Source organism: Trachymyrmex cornetzi, unplaced genomic scaffold (assembly GCF_001594075.2).
Source record: "Trachymyrmex cornetzi isolate Tcor2-1 unplaced genomic scaffold, Tcor1.1 scaffold156, whole genome shotgun sequence".
Lineage (NCBI taxonomy): Eukaryota > Metazoa > Arthropoda > Insecta > Hymenoptera > Formicidae > Trachymyrmex > Trachymyrmex cornetzi.
Window position 1 is genome coordinate 3,486,474 of NW_017296157.1, and position 13,675 is coordinate 3,500,148.

Genomic DNA, 13,675 nt, shown 5'->3' on the forward strand with positions numbered 1-13,675 from the left:
ATCAAGCTGAATTTAAGGATACCTATTGAGATATTTCCTGTAGTGATTGTCACTACAAACGTGTTTCGCAACAGACATGCGACATCGCTATTCCAAGGAAAAAGACTCTCTAAATAACGATGTCACATTCTTCATTTTTGCGTGATAAAAATGTGAATGTTCTTGTGAAAGAAAATGTTTACTTTTATATATATATATATAAAAATAAATATTAATATTTAAAAAATATTTTACACAAAATATGTATATAAATATAAGGTATATATGTATAATATAAAAAATAATATACATATATATTATAAGATTATTAGACATTTTCTCACACTACTATGCATATGTATTATAAATGATATTATGCATACATATCCCTATTACTTTAATAATATGTAATTAACAATATTTATACAGAAACTATTTTTATCATGCAAATTTTTTAGCCTTTTACACAAAAAATTAAACTTTTGCTTAATAAATTTTTATTTGCAAAAATGTAATTGTTTTAAAATAAATTTTTAAGAAACGTAGATGTCTAATGTATAAATAAAAAATCTTATTTCTAACTGTATAGGAACTGTTTTCAAGTGTCAACTAACAAATTGTTATTAATTAGTTGCCAATGCATAAATTTTATCATCAGTCTTTTTATTTGTGATCTTATTACATTTGTAAGCTAAGTTATCGAAGAAACGATAAAGCTTCGCTAATGGACAGTAAAATTACAATTCCATCTTCTTTTCTCATCTTCGTTCTTATTTTTACGAGAAATCAATTGTGAAGAGCAAACAGATATAACACGAATCTCAATAAGAAGGGACGTGATAAAAACTTAATTCCTTAATAATATACCAACGTTACTCTCTAATGATGAATTTATATAATTAAAAAGATATTTAAAATCTGTTATAAACGTGTATCTTTTAGGAATGATTTTTCTTTAACAAAAGCATTTACGGTATTTTAAATTTTCATTTTGTATTTCAATCGTTGTGCTAATCATTATTCTTTCAGTGTATCGACAAATAAAGAGGATATTAACTTTATTTTGGTATTTAGTTATAAATGTATTTTAATTATTAAATAATACATTTTTTTCGTTTTAATTAATTGTCTAAAATGGGACGAGTGATGATCGATAAAGAAAATTTTAAAAAAGTTAAAAAATGTGACTGTTGATTGATGTCGCAGAATACAAAAGTATACGCACAAAAGGGATTTACACGATTTATCTAGATGGTTCAGGTTGGAAATATGTAGGAGTTTTCCAAAATGTGTGTGTGTGTGTGTGTGTGTGTGTGTGCAGTAGCTATTAAATCGAACAAATTTAAATATTTCTAAGAAAGATTTTCGTAATAGAAAATGTACGTGTTCTATAATCTTTCATCAGAATATCCTTTTATTAGCGAATATCTAGAACATTGAAATAGTGCAGCATTACTGTGTTAAATATGCCGGTATAATGCGCGAAGATATATATTTCCTACTATACTACATAAAACACATTGTAACACTACCGAAATTCTACAGATTAATGTAAAAAAAAAGATTTGTATAAATTTCGTATTAAAATTATCATTTTATCCCGTAAATCAAAATATTACAAATAAAAAAATCGTATAATAAATAAAAGTCTACATTTTTATAAAAGAAAATGTTAGTCATTTTATAAGAACTATATGTAATAAAAATTGCTCTAATTTAATAAATAATAATAAGGCTCTGTAAATGTAAAAATATATAAACAAAAGAAGAGTAAAAAGCCAATAATGTAACAAACCACTTTAGTTTAAATCATGATTAAATAAGATAATATTACAAAAAACAAAACATACGTTTTGACTATGATCGAGTCATTCTCAATGTTGCGGTAAATATAAAATCATTATAAACCATAAAATATATAAATTACAAAATTATAAATCTATAACATATCTTTCTACGCATTCTTCATTTTGTGTAGTACTGCGAGTCAAATATATCAGAAATCAAAGTAGTCAGAAAGTGAAACTCTAAAAAGTGACCGTGAACAAGAGAGAATTAATACTTAGTAATACAAGCCAACAATAAATGTTATAGATTTATAATTTTGTAATTTATATATTTTATGGTTTATAATGATTTTATATTTACCGCAACATTGAGAATGACTTGATCGTAGTCGAAACGTATGTTTTGTTCTTTGTAATATTATCTTATTTTCATGATTTAAATTAAAGTGGTTTGTTACATTATTGGCTCTTTACCCTTCTTTTGTATATTGCTCAAATTTGTTTCTGGCATGTTTCCACACATACACGCAAACACACACACACATTTACTCTGGGAACAATTATTTCATAACTTGGACTTTCATTTTCGACATTAATATTGCGACCGGTGTTATCGAGTCGAAAGGGCGCGGAATCGAATTTCATTGATAAAATATGAACGATAAAACTAGAGGGATAAGCTTATTTGGAGAACTAGTAGGATTGAGGCTGTGACTCGCTTTTTCGAGTATTTTTACGTTTGGGTCAATAGTAATTCTAGGAAATGTTGATAATATATCTCTTGTGAAGCTATTATTAAAGAACCTCTTTTGCACAATATCGTAACTCAACATGCACATACTTTTAGAAACGTTAAAAATCAAATCTTCGTAAAAAAATTTATGCTATTTAAATAAATAAATTTTTTAATTATTTTAATCCGCAAATAAAAATATATTTCAAAATGGAAAAACTACAATATTACTTAAAAAAATAAATCTACAAATTCTACGTGTGTTACATAGTGTTGGCCATAAGTATAAAATACTTTCAATTTATTACATTTTTGAAAAGGCAATAATAAAAACTAAAGTAGAACCAAAATTTTTTAAATCGTTATAAAAATGAGAACTAAAAAGAACTAAAATTTTAAAATTGTTATAAAAAAATAACTTATTATTCTTGAATAAAACTGTTTTTTAATTTATTTTCCGTAAGATATAAAACATTTACGTCAATTTGTGAGTGCGTCAAGCTTTATATTTATGACCGAGGCTGTACTTATTTTCGCTCTTATATATTTTTATATTTTACTCAGGTAACCTTTAAAAATCTTTTGCGATATAAAACATTACAGAACATGGCATGATTATATCTTTATAAAAAAATTGTACATTGTTTGGAAATAATTTCTTATTATTGGGACGTTTATGATACAGATGTTGCAGTACAGAAATGCCGAAATTACCAATGCATTATTACGTAACGTTCGATCTTATTTTATGTTCCGTACTAATAGTTTTTACTCGTGCATAAAAGCAGAGCAACGTGACGTAAAATACCGAAACGAGCTATAAAACTGATCACGTATCTGGAGGTTTATTTCTCGGTTAAAGGTGTTATTCCATAAACGTCTTTTCACAAGTTAGTTAAGAGTCGCACGGCGTCTCTATAGTTGCAAAAATCCCACGCTTAATATCCGACATTAAACTTCAAAATCCACGTAACGGTTATATAAATTTGTTATAATGTTAAGGTTTGTATTTTCTCTAACGAAAATGATTTTCGGCGAGTTTCTGCGAGTTTAATGGCTAATTCTTGTAATAATAAAGAAAAAATATAAAATACACAAAGTAGATCTATTAACTTTCTGTCTAATTTCGAACGAAAAAATTTTCCAAAGTATTAATGAGTATTGCGCTTGTGTGTTTAGGGTACTCGAAGTCTATAGACAGTGTAAAATATTGAGAACAGAGAAGCTTCGTTAACTGATAGTCTTAATTAATAGATATAATCCATTCGCAAATGTTGTATCACATTTCGTCGTTGTGTATCTTGTTGCAGATCTACTGGTTGGCCTAATATCCGTGTTAACGGATATAATCTGGAGAACGACTGTTGCGTGGTATGCGGGTAATATAGCTTGCAAACTGATAAGGTTTATGCAGGCTGTAGTAACCTACAGCTCGACCTACGTCCTCGTGGCTCTATCAATCGACAGATATGACGCCATTACCCGTCCGATGAACTTCTCCGGCAGCTGTAAGTACATTAGCGCGCATATTATGATCACAGCCTTTAATGTTAGATCCCTTCATAAAGCGGTACTTCGAGCTAAACTCATTAATACAGTTCAGTTATAACTTAGTAGAAGATTCTCTTATATAGCAAGATTCTCTTGAGACATGAATGATGTTCAACCTCGAAGTCAAAAGGCTATCTTCGTGGAGAAATCTTTAATTGAAATGAGTAAAGAGAAAGAGAGAGAGGGAAAGAGAGAGAGAGAGAGAGAGAGAGAGAGAGAAGAAAAATTCTTGACAGCTTAATGCATTAAATTATCATTACAGAACTGTATAAATTTCATAAAAGAGAGCATTAAAAAGAAATCTTGTAAACTTACCGGATAAAATATATTAAAAGAAGAAAAATTATTATTTTAAATGTTTAGTTCAAATAGCTGAAAATTAGAAAAAAATGCACGGGAAAACGATTTTGCTAAAGTGTCTAAAAATTTAGCTAGATATAGCTTTAAAAATGAGTTGATTGAACTATTAAAATAATCAGAAATATAAAAATTTCAAGCATGATAGTCAATACTTCAAAAAATTTTAATATACTAACGACCACTTTGGACGTCCTACGTACCTAATTATTTTGATGGTCCAACAAAATTATTATCAAATCTGTATATAAATTTTTAGGTACAGTAAAATCGTCCTTTCCGTGAATGTTAAATCAATAAAAAATAAATTTTGAAGCAAACGCAAAACAAAAATAGAATCTTATAAACAAAAATATAGATCTTCAAAGAAATATATAAATCTTCAATAATTATCAATATGAATAGAATATGATCACAGAATTCGGTCACTATTTTCGCGTTGATCTAATCACAACTGTATGATAGCAGAGTTATTTCATCAACATGCGGTTTGGAGTATTGCTCACAGCAAGTCAAAGACTATTTACTAGTATCTGTTAGTCAGCCAACACACTGAGTGCAACTCACCGCACGGTGCTCTTTCCTCGCCTTTATACCACTTTAACATCCTTCAGATTCCTATATTCTACTCGTATTTACCGTCAAGAAATTGCTTTGACTTTCGTATACTAAATATACGCTATGCGTTTATCTTTGCTCGGGAAACTTACGATAAAGTTGCTAAGGAAAGGGTAATAATAATCGATCTATCCAAGACTTTCTTTAGAAATATTTTAGCTCCAAGATAGCGGTAGCAGCACTATCAATATTGACGGGTCAAATTATTTCATGATCTGTGACATAATATCTTTGCCGCAGTTCCTTTCAGAATCAATATCGCGTACTTTGTAGATCGCGCATGTTTCTTCCGTTTTTTTTTTTATTAGCTTCTTTTTGTGACAGGATAAAAGACGAAAAAAAAATAGGTTCTCTTATCTTTCTTCTCGGTCGTATCGTCTATCACACGGAGGCACCTCACGAATTGTTGTGGCGGGTATTCCGCACCAGAATTAAATTTATCTTCTACCTTCTATATATCGATGTTCTCGTAGCTTGTCAATAGGTAAAATTACAGAAATTCGTAAGTGTCTGAATCCACACACACAGACTACCAATCACACTCAACTGTCGCACGATACTTGATCCCTGGATGATTTTAATATTAAAGTATTTTTACCATTATTTTTGTCATATTTTGCCCAATTTTCAATATTATACGAACTATTGTAAATTAAAAACAGGTCTAATTTGTTTAGAAACAAATTTAAATCACTCTACGTCATAAAGACGTATAATAATACTATAATATGTTTATACTTATTAAAAATGTATAACGTTTAACGATAAAAGAAAACCAGCTTGACCGTTCTATACATAATTATTTGATGGCCTAACAAAATTAGTTTCAGCTTTGTATTCAGCTAAATTTTTAGACACTTTAGCAAAAACCATTTATTATGCATTCTATTATATATTAATCCGTGCAAGTTTTAATTACGATTCGGATCAGGTTTTAAAGCAAATAACGGTAGATTTAAGTTGATTATAACCCATACACTTGTTACATCTCAATGTCATTAAACAGAGATTAAAGTATAGCATTGTCGAAAAGACATAAAAGAATATGATTAAAGAGCACGGGACTATTACAATAATTCAATCAGATTCGCTATAATTCCAGATCATTATGAATTTCTTTACGCGATCATTCTTCCAATTACCAACGATTCATAATTATCAACGTGTACATTGTAATTATATAGTAGTAGGATTAACGGACTCGTCTCGATGATACATGTTATGTAATATCTTTTTATGTCGGTTTTAAGTCGATACAATTGCTGATGCTACTAATTATACATTGTTGAAAATAACAGATAAATGACGCTCAATGAAGATAACGATAACATGTCAAAATATAATATCGACGTGTAATCGATCGTTCTTTGCGTTACCAGAAAGCTAAATAAATGATGTAACATGTTATAATCATATCATATCACGCTATACTGCTATTTTAGGTTTCAAGCTTATTACAGCAGTAACAGACATTTTTGTCTCGATTTTTCAAACTGGTTCCGCCACCCGTCATGAGCACCGTTCGTTATGACGAACCTTTTCCTTTTTGATTTTTCGAATCGCTGATTGACGTAAAACTCGACATTCACGAAAATAGCTACGCTTCTTTCATAACATTGCATACAAAGTTGCATACGCCTGCGTCAATTTTCCACAAAAAAAATGCTTATGTAAAAAAACAAATTAAAAATAAAAACCCCGCGTTAAATTTTTAATATCCGTTGAGCACAAAACATATGTGATATCTTTTACTTATTAATTACAAAATTGGATATAATCTATTAACTGATAGGCATTAATTTTGATCGCAGGGTGGAGAGCCCGAGCTTTGGTGATTACGGCTTGGGCGCTATCAGCATTGTTTAGCATGCCGATCGTATTCCTGTACGAAGAGAAACAAATACAGGTACACGCGTATTTTTTACAAAGAAACACAGGGAAGTATCAACTTCCGATTTTAATAAGCTTTTAGTAGTTGCCTGCCAAAATAAAAAATACATATTTATTTAATACTTTTAAAGAGTAAAACATCCCTTTGAAGAAAATTGATTAGTTTCTTTTTTTTTCAAACAAATATCGTCGAAACTATAAAAGATGAAAAAAAATTTTAATAAAAATTGAACGGTTTTAAAAGTATTTTATTCATGACAAATTCACTTTGAAAGAAACTAATTAATTAAGTATTTTATCCTCTAAAAATGTGAATTAAAAACTTACCAAAATCGGAGGAGGACACTTCTCTTGTCCTATTTAAATAGATATCAAAATAATTAAAAAACCTATTTTGACATTTCCTTACATTTTTATTAAAAAAAAAGTTGACTTCGATTTATTTATTTATAATAAATGTTTACACTTTGGAAAACTGCGTATTATCAAGATACCTATAATGTAAAGAAAATTATACATATCTTGCTAGATAAAGCGTCAACATTATATACAACTGTTTCCTTATTTTTTTGGAAAAAATTTTTTTCTTTTAATAATAATGATTTCAAGGTTTGGCGCTCACGAGACGAGTGTAATCGCAAACAATCATTTTTAGGATACGCCGCAGTGCTGGATCGATTTAGATCCGACTCAATGGAAGATCTACATGAGCCTGGTGAGTTTTAGCCTCTTTATAGTACCCACACTGATAATAGGAGGCTGTTACACAGTCATCGTAGTCACGATATGGTCGCAAGGAGCAGCGCTACGTCAGGGACCTACCAGAGATACTCGAAGGGCGTCCTCGAGGGGTCTTATTCCCAAGGCGAAAATCAAGACCGTAAAAATGACCTTCGTCATAGTATTCGGTAAGATATAAATCACATATATAGAGATATGATACAAGTGTAAAATGTCGTTCTTAAAATACGTTATTATTTGGTTAATAATTGTAAATCATTGAATAATCTTTATAAAACACAATTTTTTAATCAAATTTGCCTGAAAAAATCGAGACATGATAAAATCAAGCGATAGAAATATAATCGTCTCGCATAAGACGCTTAGAATTAAAAAATTCTGTTGTATTGTGTCAAGATTTGCTTTAAAGAGAATTCAGGTTTACATGCAGTAAATCTTTTTAGTTAAATATTTATATAAGATTCTTCAACTTCGTATGAAGTTATACTTCAACATCTGGTATATGATTTTATGATCTTTCATCAATTCGTATAGGAATGAAGAAAGTTATTAGGTTCTGACAAATCATAATATATCTGCTTTAAGGTACACGAAGTTCCCTTTTTTTCCTTTGACGTACACGAATACTTTCGTAGATGATAATAACGGAAAGACGACTGCGTCAATATTTCGCGACAGTAAAAAGTAATAAGTTTCTATTCAGCATTTGCTATGTTTCTTTGATACGAAATTGGTGAGCCGTTTTATTTGTGCGGCGTACCACACAAGGAGATAAGCAAACGAGCCTGCTATTTGATATTCTTGTGAGAATCTACTAAGATGAAAGGGATCGTATATTATATACGAAATGTTCTTTTTTCCGAAAGTAGCGGGCTAAAGAAATTAATAAAGTACGGATGAAAAATATGAAATCTACTCATTTATTTCACAAGCGATAAGACCGTTCTCAGTTTAATTAATTTCAGTTTAGTAATTAAGTACTGGACATTTGATATGAAAAAGAATTCTGTAATGCCAAAAATAATCTTATAAAAAGAGCTTACCTAGATAATCCTTTTTTAAAAGACATATCTAACAATTTTATTAGTTTTATATGCGTGCGTATGTGTTTTGAATTCCATAAATGTTCTCATAAACCTATAACGTTTTTATAGAGCCATCAGTCTTGGCACGTGGAATCTCAGTATAAAGTCATTTTGTAGAAACATAAAATTTCTGACGAGATGTAATTATTTTAGTTAATCGTATATTATACCGAAAACAGACTATGACATAATTTAAGTTATGAAACGTTCTCTATATAAATATATTTAATAAATATATACATATATATTTCTACACACATATAGACACACATGACCATATATCGATACCATCCTCTTAATTAAAAAACGACATAATTAAAAAAACATAATTTTCGAGTTATTACCATGAATGAGTTAAATAAATATTATCATATCAATCATCAAAAGTTAACTTTATAAAAAATCGTCAAAACGTCGCAATTCAAAAAGAGTAGTTTAAAAAAATTGTCAAAATCGTTACAAATTAAAAAGAGAGAGAGAAGAGAAGAGGATGATTTTTTTAGAGTTACAAGACGAAAATGACAAAAATGACATTTGATCATGTTACGAATACATTCTTTTTGTCGATATTATTTGATTAATCGATAATTTTTTGTCAAGTTGAAAAATAGTTTTTCTTCTTTCCTAAGATTTGTTAATTACTTTTAAAATAAGGAAATAGTATACTGATGTACAGTTAGATTTATACAATATGTATAACTAAGATTTATGACCTCTATAAATCTAATCAAAATAATCGCACTTTTTCGTTAGCAACCGTGAAAATTATTTAATCTTTTTATTTCACGTTAATAGCATTTTTACAAACGTGTTTGTAATGATAGAACATTGACAAGTCCTTTTCAAATGAATAGCGTATATCCTTTTAACTCTAAAGAATGTGCACAGGGAATCGCTAATCAAATTCGCAATCGGCGACGGCAAAATTTCTTTTTTTAGCTGACGACGAGAATATAAGTTTCGACGATGCGATAAAGAAACTGGAAGAACTTCTCTTTAGTATTTTCTGAAGTCAGAGAATTTCCGCAAAAGTGAGAAACCGCGAAATGACGAAAATTACGTACACTGTGTGAATTTTGCGTAACATATCTTGTTCTGTGATTTGGGATTAATATATGTATAATATATATATTCATAATGTGTCGCATATATCGAAATTGCGTCCTAGTTCATGCTTTGAAATAAAGAATCCGTATATTTCCACATATCGAAATATCCTTCTATTTTATGCGACAAAAAATAAATTATCTTGTATTTATTATTTTAATATATATTAAATACCGTAATACGAATGCATGTAACTTTCTCCTGTTAATTATTACATTATTATTATTAATAACAAAACTAATAATCGTTATTGTAATAATAGCAAGATTATCGGATAATTATATCAATTTTAAAGAATTATTCTTATATAAACATTAATATTGAAAAGTAAAAGTGAGATTGATCTATTTTTGAAGGCATCATAAATTTTGCAAATTTTTTATACATATTATTCTTGAAATTTCTCTTAAAAATTATTTTTTAAATTAATCCATAATTCCAGGGAATTAGCTTTTCTACTTCAAAAGTAACAGATTTAATATCTTATTATTATCATATGATCATAAAATGCTTCTCTCTTTCTTTCTTTAAGTAATAAAAATTTTCATTAAACAAAATATAAGACATACAAGCGCGTATTTTTAATCAATGTTTTATGCTCAATATGAAAAGATCACATGTTTTTAATTTCTATGCTAGGTTTACCAGCATTCACAAATTTTTTGGAATAAAGTAACGAGATAAACTTTCTTCTAATTGCCTATTTTAAAACCGTAAAATCAGTATCAAATTAAAGAACTTGCTAATGTACGTATTATATTTGTGAGTCGACAATATCCTCGCTTTCGAAATAACACACACGTACGTTCATCATTTGTGAGAGATATAATCATTCATCGCTTTCTTTAGAAATGTTTGTACGTTTTGATCGGTTATTAGAATGGTGTGCATTCATCGCGAATGACAAACAGATCCGTTCAATTTATGTTTAATCGAATTTTTTAGGTGTAAAATTATCAACCGTAACATGGTGAAAAATACCACATGCAGTTTTTTTTCAATAAATCGTAACGGTAGGGTAAGTGGTCCAACAATGAACCATGTAAATTTCAGAGGCTCGTATTTCTCTCAATTATTGAATTTAAGGTCTGAATTTTTGCATATAGTTTATGAATTTAGTTGACTACATACTGTAAATAATAACTTTTAAGTTATCCTTGAAGTTTAGTCACAATTTTGATTGTTTTAAAAAACGGGAAATGGTTCATTGTATACAAGGGGTGTTACACAATGAACCATGCTATTTTTAATAATGAACTATATGTTTTATACTGCAAATTGTTGGGATTATTTTAGTTTTGCTATATTTTAAAATGTTTATTTATAAAATAGATAATTATAAGGTAGTGAGGATTCACAAGGCCGACCACCATGTTTTTCTTTCGTTTTGAATGAAAATGCGTCAAATGAGTATATTTTTATTGAGATTTTAGGTGGGGGGAGAGGCCGTATTTTAAATAATTATTACAATAAATTATTATTTTGAAGGTTATCGTAAAAAAGATTATGTGGTCTACAATATACCATGGTTCATTGTTCACTACGTCAAAATGATCCATTGTAGACTACTTAACCTTTTCCACAATAATCTCCTAAATAATGTGGTAAAATAATGTAACAGAAAAAGTTGCTTACAGAATAATAAAGCCAAAAGTGCACACAAAACTATTGCACAATGAAAAAAAATGATAGGTATAACAACAAAAACATAAAAAAATACGTAAAACTTACGAAAAAACTTACTTTGCAACCCAAAATTCTTAAAATGTGACATTACATGACCGTCTTTGGCGCGATCTGCCAGTCGACTGGGGAGCCGAGGAGGGGTTCAAATATGAATTGCGCTGCATGATAGCAGCACAATCCGATAACGTCGCATTTACGAAATATCGCAATGGTTCATAGTGTACTACTGGTTCACACTGTTGGACTACCTACCCTATATGAGAATACACGATAAAATATTTCTACTGGAAATTTTATATTATAAAGAGAAATCTTGGATAGATTTGCTATACTAAAATTCCAGGTATGCACGCATTAATAAATTTATCTATTATATCTAATTATTTAAATTCAATAAAAAATATAATATAAAAAATTTTCTTATTTCACGTACACATATTTTATTTTCCTAACTTAATTTACCAACTTCTCTATAATTTAAGAAAAATAACATAATAAGTTCTTACATTCACGAAAGCGATTTAAAAAAGCTAAAGGAGCAGATTTAAAGACTTCTTCGTATTACGTTTCGTATATAACTTGTAAAAGCTTGCCAAAGAAACTTTTTTATATTACTTCCTACTACAGCCATTACGAATCTTTTTTCAAATTAGCAATAGTATGAACTTTTGATCATTTTACGAGATAGTCTCTTTAAATTATTATGTCGGGCTGATTGATAGTATTTTCGAAACTACATATTAACAAATTTTACAATTACATCGTTGTTCTATTTTTTATAAATCATTAATGCATTAACAATGCTATTGGAAAAACTGAATTCACTTAAATATTCTTAAACAAAAACTGAATTAGCCGCGGACTGTTTGAAACTACTTTTCTATTTTAAAAAAAAGTTATCCTACTCTGTGCCAAATGTTCATCCAGTTTTTTCACGTTTGACGATTTTTCCCTGTCCGTAGTTTTTCCAATATCGATGTTACAAGAGCAATTTTTAATTCTCTTTTTGGTTACGGATGTATTGAAAAATGAAAGAAAGCTATATATCCCATCCTCGAATAATATCTATTAATACCACGCGTAGCTTAGCGCCGAGACACTACTATATAATTGTCTCCAGATATATAAAATTAAAATCTCTGATTTTAATTTTCACGAGAAATTGTTTGATAAATTTAAAATTTACTTTTTCTTAGCGAAATTGCATAAGACAGATGTTTAGCTTTTCAGTTTTAAATTGAGAAAAAGACCAATAATTCGTTTACGATTAATTTTAATTTCTAATAAGTTATTAAGTATTTTATGCTATTATTAAAAATATTTTGCATATTGATATTATAATCCATAAATGCTTTGTCATATTAAAATATTATTTATTTGATAATTAAAAATAAATAACATTTCAATATAAATAATATAAATAATTTTATAGTTATACACAAAAATTAATATTTAAAAATGATATTCAGAGAAAAATTAGATTCATTTTGCTACTTTAGCAATCAATTAATAAAAAGTAATGTATTTATCTGCAAATGCTTTCTACATCAATGGTTATAAAATATATACACGTTGAATTGATTATTTTTTATCGATTTGTATACTAGTTGTATACTATTTGTATACTAACAATAAAACATTTGAACTTCGTGAAAGCTCTGATCTTTTCTAAATCTCCTTTTCTTTTAAAAATATCTTCATTTGGTTTTTTCGATATATTAACAAACCACAAAAATAAATAATAAGTGGTTTGTTAATATGTTGAAAAAATTAAATAAAGATATTCTCAAAAGAAAAGGAGATTTAAAAATGATTAGAGTTTTTACAGGGTTTAAACATTTTACTACCATAGTAAATATACAAATCGATAAAAAATAATTCAATGTATAGATATATTTTTACAATCATGCATTGATGTAAAAAGCATTTGCAGTTAAATACATTACTTTTTATTGATTCGTTAAAGTAGCAAAATATTTTAATCTAGTTATTTTTCTCTAAAATATCATTTCTTAAATATTAATTTTTGTATGACTATAGAATTATTTATATTATTTATATAGAGTATGTCTTATGATACGCATAATAAAAAAAATTTTTCTAATAGAGATTTTTAAATTAGTTAGAATATTTTATATATA

General features: G+C 28.3%; 1 protein-coding gene across 1 annotated transcript in view; it reads left to right on the forward strand.

Annotated features, from left to right (window-relative positions):
• CCAP-R (Crustacean cardioactive peptide receptor) overlaps positions 1 to 13,675 on the forward strand; it is a 79,014-nt gene that overhangs the window by 60,151 nt on the left and 5,188 nt on the right. Inside the window, exons 3-5 of the mRNA XM_018503223.1 lie at positions 3,810 to 4,007; positions 6,837 to 6,931; positions 7,571 to 7,823. Coding sequence (XP_018358725.1) covers positions 3,810 to 4,007; positions 6,837 to 6,931; positions 7,571 to 7,823 — 546 coding nt within the window. The remainder of the gene's footprint in view (positions 1 to 3,809; positions 4,008 to 6,836; positions 6,932 to 7,570; positions 7,824 to 13,675) is intronic.